General features: G+C 71.9%; 2 protein-coding genes across 2 annotated transcripts; both read left to right on the top strand.

The window, feature by feature from the left end:
• Positions 1 to 212: 212 nt before the first annotated feature.
• TARS2 (threonyl-tRNA synthetase 2, mitochondrial) lies at positions 213 to 8,398 on the top strand. Its single transcript, XM_055696993.1, is given in 20 exon segments — positions 213 to 295; positions 480 to 685; positions 1,300 to 1,423; positions 1,520 to 1,641; positions 1,716 to 1,833; positions 2,273 to 2,337; positions 2,434 to 2,512; positions 2,595 to 2,741; positions 2,857 to 2,955; positions 4,300 to 4,466; positions 4,954 to 5,105; positions 5,192 to 5,271; positions 5,274 to 5,349; positions 5,443 to 5,519; positions 5,606 to 5,632; positions 5,634 to 5,707; positions 6,286 to 6,387; positions 6,735 to 6,807; positions 7,233 to 7,347; positions 8,178 to 8,398. Coding segments are annotated over 20 exon segments (2,112 nt in total). The 5' UTR covers positions 213 to 235; the 3' UTR covers positions 8,327 to 8,398.
• An 891-nt stretch (positions 8,399 to 9,289) lies between these two features.
• ECM1 (extracellular matrix protein 1) lies at positions 9,290 to 14,021 on the top strand. Its single transcript, XM_055696968.1, has 7 exons — positions 9,290 to 9,394; positions 10,689 to 10,766; positions 11,216 to 11,517; positions 12,004 to 12,360; positions 12,738 to 12,958; positions 13,502 to 13,589; positions 13,798 to 14,021. Exons 1-7 carry the CDS (start codon positions 9,349 to 9,351, stop codon positions 13,969 to 13,971), a joined length of 1,266 nt encoding a protein of 421 aa, XP_055552943.1. The 5' UTR covers positions 9,290 to 9,348; the 3' UTR covers positions 13,972 to 14,021.
• Positions 14,022 to 15,372: the final 1,351 nt, after the last annotated feature.

Genomic DNA, 15,372 nt, shown 5'->3' with positions numbered 1-15,372 from the left:
CGCGTCCAACGCGGCCCCGGGGCGGGGGGGGGGCCGGGCCGGGCGGGGGTAGCACCCGGGCTTGGTCCAGCCTCTGGGTGGAGCCAAGCGCGCCTAGCTCCGCCCCCTGGGTGTGGCCCCGCCTCGGTGGAGACTCCTGTCTGGTCCCGCCCTTGGGTGGAGCCTCGCGTTTGGCCCCACCCCCGCACGGCACTCCAGCTTCCGGCCGGCGCCGGAAAGGGCGGAGCGTCGCGCCATGCCGTGCGCCCACACCGGGGGGCGGCTGCTCTTCGCGGGAGCCCCGCGCCGGCACCGGGTGCGCTCGGGCCGCTCCCCTCCCCCGCGGGCCTCCCCCCACCTCCCCGGGCCCTCCCCCGCACCCCCGGGCCCCCGCCCCTCCCCCAGCACCCCCCTCCCGGGCCTGACCCCCGGGCCGCCCCGCGCCGCCAGGGGGACGCAGGCGCGCTGACCCCACGCTGACCCCTGACCCCCGTCGGCAGGTCTCCGGGCCGGACCCCCACCTCGCCGAGCGCCTCCGGCTCTTCCAGCAGCTGCGGGCAGCGCAGGAGCCGCGGGCCGGGACCGGGGATGGAGTCGGGGACCAACCCCCCCCCGGGACCCCCATCCGCATCGCCCTGCCTGGGGGGAGCCGCCTGCCCGGCCGGGCCCTACAGACCACCCCCTTCCAGGTGGCCACGCAGCTGGGGTACGTGCAGGCCCCGGTGTCGCACCCCCCCCACCCCGCCAGGTTCCCCAGGGTGGCTCTGTGCCCCTCCACCGTGTCCGTGGGGTCCCTGCAGGGTCTCAGCAAGGTCCCCAGAAACCCCATGCGGCCCCACAGTGGCCCCACAAGGTTCTCAGGGTCCCCATGGTGTCCCTGTGGTCCCCACAGTGCCCCTGTGGTCTCCCTGGAGTCTCCAGGGCCTCCACAGCGTCCCCACAAGGTCCTCAGGGTCCCCATAGTTTCCCCATGGTCCCCAAAGTGTCCCCACAAGGTCCTCATGGACACCACAGCGTCCCTGTCGTCTCCATGGAGTCTCCAGGGCCTCCACAGTGTCTCCACAAGGTCCTCAGGGTCCCCACAGTGTCACTGTGGTCTCTGTGGGGTCTCCGCAAGGTCCCCAAGGCCCCCATGGGGTCCTCAGTGTCCCTATGGTCCCCACAGTGTCCTCACAAGGTCCTCAGGGTCCCCACAGTGTCCCTATGGTCTCCATGGGGTTCTCGGGGTCCCCACAGCATCCCTGTGGTCCCTCCCCAGAGTCCCCACAAGGTCCCCACGGGGTGCTTGCTGTCCCCACGGGATCCCTCCTGTCCCCGCAGGGGTGGCCTGGCGGAGGTGGCACTGGTGGCCCGGGTGAATGGGACCCTCCAGGACCTCGACTGGCCCCTGGAGAGCGACACCGACCTGGAGCTCCTCGGCTTCTCGACACCGGAGGGGCGGGAGGTGAGTCGGGGGGGACGCGGGGGCCAGCCCCGCGCCCCTCACAGCCTGTCCCCTCCATGTCCCCGCTCCGTGTCCCCTGCCTCGATGTCCCCCCAGGCTTTCTGGCGCTCCAGTGCCTGCGTCCTGGGGGCGGTGGCGGAGCAGTTTTACGGGGCCACGTTCTGCAGCGCCAAGGCCACCGAGGACGGCTTCTTCTGCGACGTCCACATGGGGGACAGGTAAGGAGGGGGGAAGGCGACACGTGGGGGTCCCTGTGGGGCACGGTGTCCCCAGCCTGTCCCCATGCCCGCAGGACGGTGCAGCGTGGTGACCTGCCAGCGCTGGAGGATGCTTGCGCAGCTTTCGCCCGCGCCGGGCACCGCTTCGAGCGCCTCGAGGCCACCCGGGAGCAGCTGGCCCAGCTCTTCAAGGTGAAACCCTCCACGTGTCCCCTCCCCATCCCGGAGTGGGGCAAGGGAGCCCTTTTTGGGGACGTTAGGACCGTCCTGGTTGGGGTTATGGATCAGGGTGACGCTGACCAGTGTCAGGGATCAGTGTCACCTCCTTGGTGTCACCTGTGCCACTGTCACCTGCCTGGGTCCTCCCTGCTGCAGCGGTGTCACCCCTGCTCCGCATACTCCCCTCTCAGTGTCACCCACCTTGGTCCTTCCCTGTCTAGCACGGTGTCACCCCCTCTCAGTGTCCCCCGTGCCACTGTCACCCACCTGGGTCCTTCCTTGTCCAGCTTTGGTGTCACCTGGGCCTGTGTCACCCACTTTGGTCCTTCCCTGTCCAGCAGGGTGTCACCCCTGCCCCGTGTCACCCCTGCCTCTGTCACCCCCCTCACTGTGTCGTCCTCCCCCCCCACAGCACAACACCTTCCAGCTGCAGCAGATCGAGGAGGAGGTGACGTCCCCTACGGCCACCGTCTATAGGTCAGCGTGGGGTTGGGGGGCACCGGGGGGGCAGAGATGGGCCTGTGGGGTCCCCACGTCTGTCCCCACGCCTGTCCCCCCCCCCCCTCCCCACAGGTGCGGCCACCTGCTCCAACTCTGCCGCGGCCCCCTGCTGCGGCACACGGGGCTGATCGCAGCCCTCCGCGTCCTGACGGTAGGTTCCGCCGTGGGGCAGGGAGGGGACCCCGGGCCCCGCTTCAGCCCCCCACCCCGACGTACCCCCTGCCCCACGGCAGAGCTCAGCCGCGTTCTGGCGAGGGGTCAGGGGCCACCAGTCGCTGCAGCGTGTCACCGCCGTCGCCTTCCCCAGCGCCCAGCAGCTGGCCGCCTGGCAGCAGGCGCGGGATGAGGCCGCCCTGCGGGACCACCGCCGCATCGGCCAGGTAACCCACCCCTCCCCCACCACCAGGAAGGGGTGGGTGTTACTGGGGGGGTCGCTGGCAGCCGCTGGGACACCCCCCCGGTAATGCCCAACCCCCACCCACCCCCCCGCCACAGGAGCAGGAGCTTTTCTTCTTCCATGAGCTCAGCCCCGGCAGCTGCTTCTTCCTGCCCCGCGGTGCCCACATCTACAACACCCTCATCGAGTTTATCCGGGTGCGGCCCCCCCCCGCCCCCCCCCCGGGACATCACCGGCACCTCTGCGGGGGGGTGGGGTGGGGGAACCCGGGGTCTGCCTTCACCCCCCGGGCTGTGCACCCCATCCCTGCCCTGCAGCATGGGCCCACAGATGTGCACCCTGCTGCACCCCATGGCACCCCCCACCCCGCTGTGCCCCCCCAGCACCCTGCACCCCATCCCCATCGCACCCCCACCCCGCTGTGTCCCCCCCACACCCCTGACCCCATCCTCATCGCACCCCCACCCCGCTGTGCCCCCCCACCACCCCTGACCCCATCCCCATCGCACCCCCACCCCGCTATGCCCCCCCCACACCCCTGACCCCATCCCATCGCACCCCCACCCTGCTGTGCCCCCACCCCCACCCCTGACCCATCCCCATCTCACCCCCAGCACCCTGACCCCGTCCGCATTGCACCCCCACCCCGCTGTGTCCCCCCCCTACACCCTGACCCCCTCCCCATTGCACCCGACCACCTGCTGTGTCCCCCCCGACCCCCATCCTCTCACCACACCCCCGACCTGACCCATCGCACCCCACCCCACTGTGTCCCCCCCACAACCCCTGACCCGATCCCCATCGCACCCCCACCTCCGCTGTGTCCCCCCCCACACCCCTGACCCCATCCCCATCGCACCCCCACCCTGCTGTGCCCCCACCCCCACCCCTGACCCCCATCCCCATCTCACCCCCAGCACCCTGACCCCGTCCGCATTGCACCCCCACCCCGCTGTGTCCCCCCCTACACCCTGACCCCCTCCCCATTGCACCCCGACCCTGCTGTGTCCCCCCCGACCCCATCCCCATCACACACCCCCCACCCCTGACCCCATCGCACCCCCACCCCACTGTGTCCCCCCCACACCCCTGACCCGATCCCCATCGCACCCCCACCCCGCTGTGTCCCCCCCACACCCCTGACCCCATCCCATCGCACCCCCACCCTGCTGTGCCCCCACCCCCCACCCCTGACCCCATCCCCATCTCACCCCCAGCACCCTGACCCCGTCCGCATTGCACCCCCACCCCGCTGTGTCCCCCCCTAACACCCTGACACCCCCCCATTGCACCCCGAACCCTGCTGTGCCCCCCCCGACCCCATCCCCATCACACCACCCCCCACCCCTGACCCCATCGCACCCCCACCCCGCTGTGTCCCCCCCACACCCCTGACCCCATCCCCATCGCACCCCCACCCCCCTGCACCCCACATCCCTGCTGTTCCCCACGGCTGCAGCTCCCCATCCCTCCCGCACCCTAGAGCCCCCCCGGCAGGCCGGGTGCCGGGGGGCTGGGCTGACCCCCCCCATCCCCCCCAGAGCGAGTACCGGGCGAGGGGCTTCTGCGAGGTGGTGACCCCCAACGTGTTCAGCCCGCGGCTGTGGCAGCGCTCGGGGCACTGGCAGCACTACGCCCCCCACATCTTCTCCGTCGCCGCCGGCGCTGAGACCCTCTCCCTGAAACCCATGAACTGCCCGGCCCACTGGTGAGTCTGGGGACTGACCCCTCTGCGCCCCCCACACCCCGACCCCCTCCCCATCGCACCCCCCACCCCCGCTGTCCCCCTCAGCACCCCGACCCCCTCCCCATCGCACCCCTACCCCTCTGTGCCCCCCCACACCCTGACCCCCTCCCCATCACACCCCCGCTGTCGCCCCCCCTGCACCCTGACCCCCTCCCCATTGCACCCCCACCCCCGCTGTCCCACCCCCTGCACCCTGACTCAGTCCCTGTTGCACCCCCACCCCCCTCATACCCTGACCCCATCCCCATCACACCCCACCCCATTGTGCCCCCCCCCACCCCTGACCCCCTCCCCATCGCGTCCCCCACACCAACATCCCCCACACACACCCTGACCCCATCCCCGTGCCCCCCCACACCCTGGCCATGGGGCACAGGGCACAGTGGGGGACACGCACTGGCGGGGGCCTGACGCTGCCCCCCCCCCCCCCCCCCGCCCCCCCCCCCAGCCTGATGTTCGCCCACCGGCCGCGCTCCTGGCGGGAGCTGCCGCTGCGCTGGGCTGATTTCGGGTGCTGCACCGCAACGAGCCCCCCCGGCACCCTGACGGGGCTGACGCGCCTGCGCCGCTTCCAGCAGGACGACGCTCACATCTTCTGCAACGCTGGAGCAGGAGGTGCCCCCCCTCCTCCTCTGGCCCTCTGCCGCCCCCCCCCCCCCCCATCCTGTGTCACCTCTCGCTGTCACCTTGTCCCCAGCTGGAGGGGGAGATGGACGCCTGCCTGGATTTCATCCGGACCGTCTACGCCGCGCTGGGTTTCTTTCCATTATCCCGAGCCTGGCGCTGGCCACCCGTCCCGCCGGATTCCTGGTGGACCCCGAGACCTGGGACCCGTGCTGAGCAGGTGGGACAGAGCGTGGCCGCGGCCGCTGTCCCCAGCGTTGTCCCCCCCCACCCTGACAACACCCAGCCCCTCCCCACTATTTCGTCCCCGCAGCAGTTGGAGCGGAGCCTCGCACCTTCGGGCAGCCCTGGGAGCTGAGTCCGGGTGACGGCGCCTTTTATGGCCCCAAGGTGAGAGATCTGGGGGCTGAGGGTCCCCCAGGGGCAAACTGGGACCCTTCAGGACCCCACCCCCCCCGTCCCATTATTCCCAATAGATTGATATCCAGATCCGGGATGCGCTGGGGGCGGCAGCATCAGTGCGGCACCATCCAGCTGGATTTCCAAATGCCGGAGAGATTCCAGTTGGAGTATGCCAGGTACGGGGGCGGGGGGGGGGATGGGGGGGGGGAGGCAGGATTGGGCCCGGGGCGGGGACAGAAAAGGGGGGGGGGGACGGGGAAGGATTGGGCCAGCAGGGGGGATTGGGCCAAGGGGTGAAGATTTGGGCTGGAGGGTGGGGGCAGGATTGGGCTGGGGGGGGCAGGATTGGGCCAACAGGGAGGATTGAGGCTGGGGGGGCAGGATTGGGCCAACAGGGAGGATTGGGGCGGGGGGGGGAGGATTTGGGGCTGGGGGGGCAGGATTGGGGGCGGGGGAGGGGCAGGATTGGGCCAACAGGGAGGATTGGGGCTGGGGGGGCAGGATTGGGCCAACAGGGAGGATTGGGGCTGGGGGGGGCAGGATTGGGGCTGGGGGGCAGGATTGGAGCGGGGGGGGCAGGATTGGGGCTGGGGGGGGAGCAGGATTGGGCCAAAGTAGAACAGAAATGGGGCTGGGGAGGGTCAGAGCTGGGCTGGGCCTTGGCAGAATTGGGTCTGGGGGGGGTCAGGATTGAGCTAGGGGGGTGTTGAGGGACCCCCTGCATCCCCCCTGACCCCGACCCCCCCCCCCCCAGTGCGACAGGGGGGGCGGCACGGCCGGTGCTGATCCACAGGGCGGTGCTGGGCTCCGTCGAGCGGATGGTGGCTGTGCTGGCCGAGAGCTGTGGCGGCCGGTGGTGAGGGGGGGGGGGGGGGGACACGACACACACACAGAGGTTTTGGGGGACACCCCCACCCCCCAAAAAAATCTCACCTTGGGGCTGTGAAAGGGGCACCCCCAATCCCTGGGACACCCCCTAAGTGCCCCCCCCATTCCCGGGGTGTCACCATCTTGGGGACCCCCCCCTCATCCCTGGGGACCCCCCCTCATTCTTGGGGCACCCCACAATCCCCAGGGACACCCCCCGTGCTCCTGGGGACACCCCCATGTCTGGGGACACCCCCCTGCTCCTGGGGACACCCCCATCCTGGGCACCCCTGCCTTGACCCGCCCCCCCCGTGTGACCCCCCGATGTCCCCCCAGGCCGCTCTGGCTGTCCCCGCTGCAGGTGATCGTCATCCCGCAGGCGCCTGAACTCGAGGACTATGCCCGCGAGGTGAGTGTCCCCCCCCCCCGTGACATGTGCCCCCCCCCGAGGCGCGTGTGTCCCCTCCATGTGTGTGTCCACCCTGTGATGTGTCCCCCCAATGCGTGTCCCCCGTGACATGTGCCCACTGACGCGTGTGTCCCCCCCGACGCATGTGTGTGTCCCCAACGCGTGTCCCCCCCGTGATGCACATCTCCCCCCCCGACGCGCGTCCCCCCCTCACGATGTGTCCCCCCCACCCCCCCATGATGCTTCCCCCCCCGACAATGTGTCCCCCTGCTCCATGATGTGCCCCCCCCCTCTCCACGTGTCGTCCCCCCACCGTGTCCCCCCCCGGGTCCCCTCTTGCATCCCCTCCCCCCGCCCCGAGTCCCTCCCCATCCCTGGGTGCCCCCCCCCCTCTCTCGGTGCCCCCCTGACGCCGGGGGGGGCAGGTGCAGGCGGTGCTGCGGGGGGGCGGCGTGGTGGCCGACCTGGACAGGGACACGGGGGCCACCCTGGCCAGGAAGATCCGCCGGGCCCAGCTCGCCCACTACAACTTCCAGCTGGGTAAGGGGGGGGCTGGAGGGGGGCTGGGGGGGCTGGAGGGGGGGGCGGCCCAACCCATGGACCCCCCGGGACCCCCCCGGGAGCAGCTGTGCAGAGTCAGCAGCACCCTCCCTCCCTCCCTCCCACTGGAGCTGGGTGGGAGCACTGGGACTCCCCTGGGCTCCTTCTGGGGACCCCCCCATGGGACCCCCCGCCTTGGGACCCCCCCGACATCCCCCTTGGGACCCCCCCAGTATCCCCTTCGGCCCCCTGGGACTCTTCCAGGATACCCCCCCCCCTTGGGAATCTCATGGGCCCCCTCCCCAGCATCCCCCTTGAGACCCCCCCCCCCGACCCTCTTGGACCCCCCGACATCCCCTTTGACCCCCTGAGACTCTTCTGGGACCCCCCTCCTTGGGACACCCCCCCCAGCACCTTCTTGGGACCCCCCCCCCATATCCCCTCCATCCCCAGGACTGTTCTGGGACTCCCCCCCCCCCCCCCCCTCCCCCTTGGGACCCCCCCTCCCCCTTGGGACCCCCTGGGACACTCCCCGTCCCCCTGTCCCCCCCCCCCAGCACCCCTCGCCATCACCCTTAGCCCCCCCAGCACCTTCTTGGGACCCCCCAGCGCCCCCTTTGACCTCCTGCCACCCCCCTGAGATCCCCTCCTTGCCCCCCTCCCCAGGGTGCCCCCCCCCCACCCCGGGTGCTGCTCAGTGACACACGTGGGTCTTTGCTTGCCCGCAGCTGGGTACCCCGGGGGGGTGGGTGGTCACGGAGGCGGGGGGGGGGGGGCTGTGGGGGACACGGGGTGGGGGGTGTCACAGCCCCCTCCGCCCCCCCCCGCAGTGGTGGGTCGGCGGGAGCGGGATCGCGGCACCGTCAGCGTCCGGACACGGGACAACCGGCGCCTGGGGGAGCGCGACCTGCGGCGGGTGCTGCAGCGGCTGCGGGAGCTGCGTGACAGCCGCGTCCCCGACGCCGAGGAGCGATTCTGACCCCCGTGTGTCCCCCCCCGTCTCTGTGTCCCCCCCCCCCAACACCCATTAAACTGCAGGAGCTGAGCCCGGTGCAGCCCCCAGCACCCCTGGGTGTCCCAAGGGAGAGGGGTGGGGGGGGGGGGGGCAGGGTGACCTGGGGGAGGGGGGCAGGACACATGCGACCCCCCCCCCCCCCGCCCTCGACGCTTGGGGTCCCCTTGCCCCCCCCCGCCGCGTGGCTGGGGCCTTTCCGCTGGGGTTTTCCCCCTGCCCTGGGCGAGGGGGGTCCGGGGGGGTTGCGCAAGTCCCCATCGCCCGCTGCCGGGTGTTGGGCAATCGGGGTGGGGGGCTGGGGCCGCTCCCCCGCCCAGCACCTGCCCAAAAGTTTGGGCTCAGCACCAAGCAGGATGTGGCTGCGCTGGGGGGGGGACGGGGGGGACGGGGACACCCCCCTTCCCCAGGGACCCTTCCCCCCACCCCCCGTCCTGGGGTGAAGGGAGGTGACCAAGGCTGTGACACCCCCTCCCGCGGGGGGCATGAGCTGAGCCCCCCCCCTCTCTCCTCGGGGGGTGGGGTGGGGGCGGGTGGTCCATCATGGGTGGCCCCCCCCCCCCCCCCCGTGTCGTGGCCCCCCCCCCGCCAGAGCGTGGGGTGACTCACTGGGCAGGGCTGGCCCCAAAACGGGGCAAAAACCGCAAAACTCCGGCTTCCCCCTGCAGTGACGCAGGGGTCCCGGGGGGGGAGGGGGGGGGCACGGGGGGGGGGGCAGGGGGGCGCTGGGGCGGGGCGTGACCACGGTGGTGTCCCTGAGCCCCCCCCGGCCAGGCTGGGGGCGATAGGGGGTGGGGGAGGGGCACGGCGCTGTTTGGGGGTGCGGGAGGTGAAGCAGCCCCCCGGGGTGTCCCCCCCCCCCTCCGCCGGGGTGTCCCCCCCCCCGGCCCCCCCGCGACGTCAGGCCGTGACTCACCCGTGGGACGCGGCGCTTCATAAGGCGGCGGCGGCGGCGGCAGCCCGGCACCCGGCACCCAGCACCCAGCGCCATGGCGGCCTTCGGCCTCCTCCTCCTCCTCCTCCTCGCTGCGGCCGGTGAGTCCCGGGACACCCGGGACCCCTCCTGTGGCACCCGGGTCACACCCCACCCCCACCCCCCCAGATACCTGGGTCCCCTCCCTGGGCACCTGGGTCCCTCCTGGGTCACCCCTGTCCCCCCCCAGACACTCGGGTCCCCTCCTTGGGAACCTGGGTGTCGTGTCATCCCCCCCCCCCCAGACACCCGGGTCCCCTCCCTGAGTCACCTCTGTCCCCCCCCCCGGGTCACTTCTTTCCCCCCCAGACACCCAGGTCCCCATTGGGCCACCTGGGTCCCTTCCAGACACTTGGGTCCCTCCTGGGTCACCTCTGTCCTCTCCCAGGACACCTCTGTCCCCTCCCTGGGCGCCTGGGTGTCCCCCCCCAGGCACTTGGGTCCCCTCCTGGAACACCCAGGTCCCCATTGGGACACCCGTGTCCCCTCCCTGGGCACCTGGGACCCTCCTGGGTCACCTTTGTCCCCTCCCAGGACACCCGTGTCCCCTCCTTGGGAACCTGGGTGTCCCGTCCCCCCCCAGACACCTGGGTCCCCTTCCTGGGTCACCTCTGTCCCCTCCCAGACACTCGGGTCCCCTCCTGGGACACCCAGGTCCCCATTGGGACACCCGTGTCCCCTCCTTGGGCACCTGGGTCCTCCCCAGACACCTGGGTCCCCTCCTGGGTCACCCGTGTCCCCTCCCTGGGCACCTGGGTGTCCCCCCCCAAGACACTTGGGTTCCCTCCTGGGACACCCCAGTCCCCATTGGGACACCCGTGTCCCCTCCCTGGGCACCTGGGTCCCCTCTTGGGTCACCTGGGTACCCCAAGACACCTGGGTCCCCTCCTGGGACACCCACGTCCCCACTGGGGCACCTGGGTCCTCTCTTGTATCACCTCTGTCCCCTCCTGGGGTACTTGGGTGCCCTCCCGGGTCACCTGGGTCCCCACTGGGACACCCGGGTCCCCACCTGCGTGTCCAGGTCCCCTCCCCGGATATCTGGGTCCCCACCCAGGACACCCGGGTCCCCACCCACATGCCTGGGTCCCCTCCCCGGATGTCTGGGTCCCCAGGGGGACACCTGTGTCCCCTCCCCAAACATCTGGGTCCCCAGGGGGACACCTGGGTCCCCTCCCCAAACACCTGGGTCCCCTCCTGGGACACCTGGGTCCCCTCCCCAAACACCTGGGTCCCCTCCCCATTATGGGGCTCTGCCCCCACAGGACAGGGATCCCCCCGCTTGCCCCTCCCTCCCCCCTCCGGGCAGGGGGATGGGTGAGGGTCCCCCCACTGACCCCCTGTGCCCCCCACCAGTGACAGTGGTGGCCGCGGAGCCACCCCAGCAGGTGGAACAGGAGAGCCTGGTCCCGCGGTACCTCGACATGGAGCAGGGTGAGGGGGGGGGCACCTCGGGGTGGGGGGACATGGGGGGGACACCTCGGGGTGGGGGGACATGGGGGACACACCTCGGGGTGGGGGGGCACCTCGGGATGGGGGGACATGGGGGACACACCTCGGGGTGGGGGGGTGCATGAATGGGGGGGACATGGGGACAAGGACTGCTGGGGATAACAGGGGTGGGGGGAAACGGGGTGGGGGGCACACCCAGGCTTGGGGACAGCTAAGGGTGGGGACAAGGGGGCGTGGACATCGGGGGGAGGGGGTACAGGGTGGGGGTGAGATGGGGGACAGTGAGAAATGGGGGGGGGACACACTGCATGGGGGGGGCAGAGAGGCCGGATGGGGTGGCCAGTACAGGGACAAGTGTCCCGTGGTGACAGGGCGGTGGGGGACACCCCCCCCGTGTCTCCCCCACGTCCCCACACCCCCCCCTCTCTCAGTGCTGCAGGAGCAGGACCCCCTGCTGCTCCCTGACCTCCCGGCGGGGGGGGTGGGCGCCACAGCCCCCCCGCACCTCCCCCCACCCTGGGCCAGCGTCCTGACCGGCTTCCCCCCCGCCTGGCCCGTGGCCGCCGCCGTCACCCGCCACTGCCGCCACCCCCCGCCGCCTGCCCCGCCCCCCCAGCTGCCCCCCACCGCCTTCGCCCACCTGCACCGCCAGGCTGCCGCGCTCGACGCCCTCCGGCCCCGCCTGGCCACCTGCTGCCACCGCAGCGACCCCCTGCCCTGCGCCCGCCGCGCCGTGAGTCCGCGACACCGGGGCCACTGGCCCGGACCCCTAGGGCCCACCTGGGCCACCTCCCCGCACCCCTGGGCCACCTCCCAGACCCCTGGGTCCCCCTGGAACCTCTTGGCCACCTCCCCAGACCACTGAGTCCCCCCTGGGCCGCCTCCCTGGACACCTGAGCCACCTTCCTGAACCCCTGGGTCCTCTCTGGGTCCCCCATGGGCCACCTCCCCCACCCCTGGGTGCCCCCTGGGCCACCTCCCTGGACCCCTGGGTGCCCCCTGAGCCACCTCCCCAGACCCCTGGGTCCCCCTGGAACCTCTGGGCCACCTCCCCAGACTACTGAGTCCCCCCTGGGCCACCTCCCCGGACCCCTGGGCCACCTCCCCATACCTCTGGGCCACCTCCCTGGACCCTTGGGCCACCTCACTCACCTGAGTGCCCTGTGAGGGACAGGGGTGACCTGCAGGTGGGGGAGGGTCTGACCCCACTGTCCCGCAGTGGACGGAGGTGCTGGACGCGTTCTGCACCGAGGAGTTCGGGGTGAAGACGCGGCAGTTCCACTGCTGCCGCCGGCACGGTGCCGCACGCCGCCGCTGCTTCGCCCAACGCTCCGACAACGCCGCCGAGGCCACCGCCATCGCCGAGGCCACCGCTGCCACGTGGGACGCCATCACCGAGCCGCCCTTCCCACCCGGCGAGCCCACGGCCACCAACATGGGCAACCTCTGCGGGTTGCGGGGGCTGCGCCCCGGCCCCTCCGGCCGCTCCGGCCCCCGCGTCCGCATGCGCCTGCGGCTGGAGCACGACTACGGCCGGTGCTGCCGCAACGGGAGCCTGGCCTGCGCCCACAGCGCCGTGAGTGCCGGGGGCTGGGGGGTGGGAGCACCCACGGGGTGAGGGGGGCCGGGGAGGTGGCCCAGGGGGCACCCAGGGGTCCAGGGAGGTGGCCCAGGGGGGGACCCTGGGGTCCAGGGGGATGGCGCGGGGGGACCCAGGGGTCCAGAGAGGTGGTCATGGGGGGACCCAGGGGTGCGGGGAGGTGGCCCAGAGGTTCAAGGGGGGACCCACTGGTCAAGGGAGGTGGCCCAGGAGTCTGGGGAAGGTGTCCATGGGGGGCCAGGAGCTTGGGGTGGTGGCCCAGGAGTCCAGGGCGGTGGCCCAGGTGTCTGGGGAGGTGGCCCAGGTGTCAGAGGGGGGTGCCCCGGCTGATGCCCCCCCCCCCCCACACACAGTGGCAGAAGGGGCTGGAGCGGTTCTGCCGGGAGGAGGCGGCGGTGAAGACGGGGCAGCACCGGTGCTGCCAGCGCGGGGCGGGGCGCGCCCGGACCCGCTGCTTCGCCGCCGCCGCCCCCCACCCTGCCTACGACCGGGAGCTGCACAACGTCAGCCTGGCCCGGCCCGGCCCCGCGCTGCTCCGCACCCTCTGCGCGCCCACCCGCCTGCTCAGCAAGAGGTGGGACCCCCCCCGGGACCACCCCGGGACCCCCCAGCGCCCCCCACCGGGACGGACCCGCGGGGCGGGGGCGCCCCCCAGCGGCCGCGGGCGGTACCGGGGGGTGGGAGGGACCCTGGAGTCTGGATGTGCCCCTCCCCCCCCGCCCCCTGCGTGCCCCTTGCCCCATCTCAGCACCCCCCTGCCCCTGGGACCCCCCTGTCCCTGGGACCCCCCTGCCCCTGGGACCCCTCCCCGTCCCCTGGGACTCCCCCATTACAGAGGGGACATGCACAAGCATCTGAGTGCCCCCCACCCTGTGACACCCCCCCCCCCCCATTTCACAGGGGACCCAGCATCTGTGTCCCCCCACCACTGTGACCCCCCCCCCATTTCCCCAACATCTGGGTCCCTCCACCCCTATGACACACCCCCCCCACACACTTCCTCAGCATCTGGCTGTCCCCCACCACTGTGACCCCCCCTGCCCCCGTGATTATGACCCCCCCTTGGAGGGGACCCAGACGCCTGTGCCCCCCCCGTGGTGACCCCCATGTCCTGCAGGCGGCCGGTCCCGGAGCTGCTGGGGGCCCTGACGGCCGCGTGCTGCCCCCTGCCCCCCCAGGAGCAACGTGCCTGCGCAGAGCAGCAGGTGAGTGATGGGGGGGGGGCATGGGGGGGGGCATGGCGGGGGGCAGGGGCTCAGGGGCTTTGGGGGACACCCCCAGCCACCCTAACCCCCCGCTTGGGTCTGCGCCGGTCAGCAGCTGAGTGCTGGGGGGGGGCCATGGGGGGGACCAGGAGCTTTGGGCCCCCCCCCCCCCCAGCCACCCTGACCCCCCCCTCGGGGTTGTCCCCAGCTGTCCCAGGGCATCGAGACCCTCTGTGCCACCCCACGGGACGTCTGGCGCGACCCCCAGCGCTGCTGCTCGCAGGGGGGCCCCGAGCGGCGTCGCTGCTTCGATGCCACCTACCTGGCCCAGGTGACCCTGGGGGCGGCCGTGGCCCCCCCACCCCCTGGCCACGACGAGTAACCCCCCCCCTGGCGCGAGGGGGGGCAATAAAGGAGCTGTGCTGTCACCTCCCGGTGCCTCGGGGTCCCTGGTGTGTGTGTGGGGGGGACACAGACCCCCCCCCGCCTTGGTGTCCTCATAAGTGGGTGGCCCCCCGCCACGTGTCAGCATCCCCCCAGTGAGTGGGGTTGTCCCCCCCTGTGTCTCGGGGTCGCCCCCCCCATGCCTCGGTGTCCCTGCATGAGTGGGTGCCCCCCCCCCCCGTGTCTCAGTGTCCCCCCATGAGTGGGTGACACCCCCCCCTTGTTCCCAGCCACAGCCCCGGGTGTGTCCCCAGTGTCGGGGTGCGCCGGTGCCAGCGGTGACACCCGTGTTTGTGCTTTGGGGTGTGCCCCGCTCTTCGCAGGGACCTGCTGTCCGGGGGGGGGACACATCTCCCCCGTGTCCCCCGGGGTGTCCCTGTGTGTCCCCCCCTGGACTCCTACATTCTCATGTCCCCACAGTGTCACTGTCACCTGTGGCCCCCACACTGCCATGATCCCACGGTGTCCCCTTGCCCCCCCCCATGGTGTCCCCATGTCCCCACATACCCCACGGTGTCCCCATGTGTCCCCCCCCATGTGTCCCCATGTCCCCACATACCCCACGGTGTCCCCATGTGTCCCCCCCCATGTGTCCCCATGTCCCCACATACCCCACGGTGTCCCCATGTCCCCCCCCCCATGTGTCCCCATGTCCCCACATACCCCACGGTGTCCCCATGTCCCCCCCCCATGTGTCCCCATGTCCCCACATACCCCACGGTGTCCCCATGTGTCCCCCCCCATGTGTCCCCATGTCCCCACATACCCCACGGTGTCCCCATGTCCCCCCCCATGTGTCCCCATGTCCCCACATACCCCATGGTGTCCCCATGTCCCCCCCCCCATGTGTCCCCATGTCCCTACATGCCCTATGGTGTCCCCATATCCCACTCAGGGTGTCCCCGTGCCCCCCCCCAGTGGTGTCCCCCTGTCCCCACATACCCGACAGTGTCCCCACATACCCCATGGTGTCCCCATGCCCCCCCCAGAGTGTCCCCCTGCCCCCCCAGAGGGTGTCTGGGTGTCCTCCAGTGTGCCCTGGGGTGTCCTCCTGTCCCCTGCGTCCCACAAGATTGCAAGTGGGGAAACGGGGGGGGGGGCTGCACCCCTCTTTTCACACACACACCAGTTTTACCCCCCCTTTTCACCCCCCTCTAACCCCCATTTTTGCAGCCTCTCTGCTTCTTCCCCCCCCACACTTTTTGCACTCTTTCTGCTACTCCACCATGGGTGGCAGGTGTTTGGGGGTCCCAGGGGGCTGTTGGGGTCCCTGGATGGTGTTTGGGGGTCCCAGGGTGCCATTGAGGTCCCTGGGGAGGTGTTTGGGGGTCTCAGGGAG

The sequence above is a fragment of the Falco cherrug genome, chromosome 19, assembly GCF_023634085.1.
Source record: "Falco cherrug isolate bFalChe1 chromosome 19, bFalChe1.pri, whole genome shotgun sequence".
NCBI lineage: Eukaryota > Metazoa > Chordata > Aves > Falconiformes > Falconidae > Falco > Falco cherrug.
This window is presented reverse-complemented; position numbering and strand designations above follow the sequence as displayed.

What these genes read in the sequence shown, in the direction of transcription:
- ECM1 (XM_055696968.1), top strand. Translation starts at nt 9,349, where the DNA reads ATGGCGGCCTTCGGCCTCCTCCTCCTCCTCCTCCTCGCTGCGGCCG. An exon ending in TGGCCTGCGCCCACAGCGCC is followed by an intron (nt 12,361 to 12,737) that starts GTGAGTGCCGGG and finishes CCCCACACACAG; the next exon opens with TGGCAGAAGGGGCTGGAGCG. An exon ending in GTGCCTGCGCAGAGCAGCAG is followed by an intron (nt 13,590 to 13,797) that starts GTGAGTGATGGG and finishes GGTTGTCCCCAG; the next exon opens with CTGTCCCAGGGCATCGAGAC.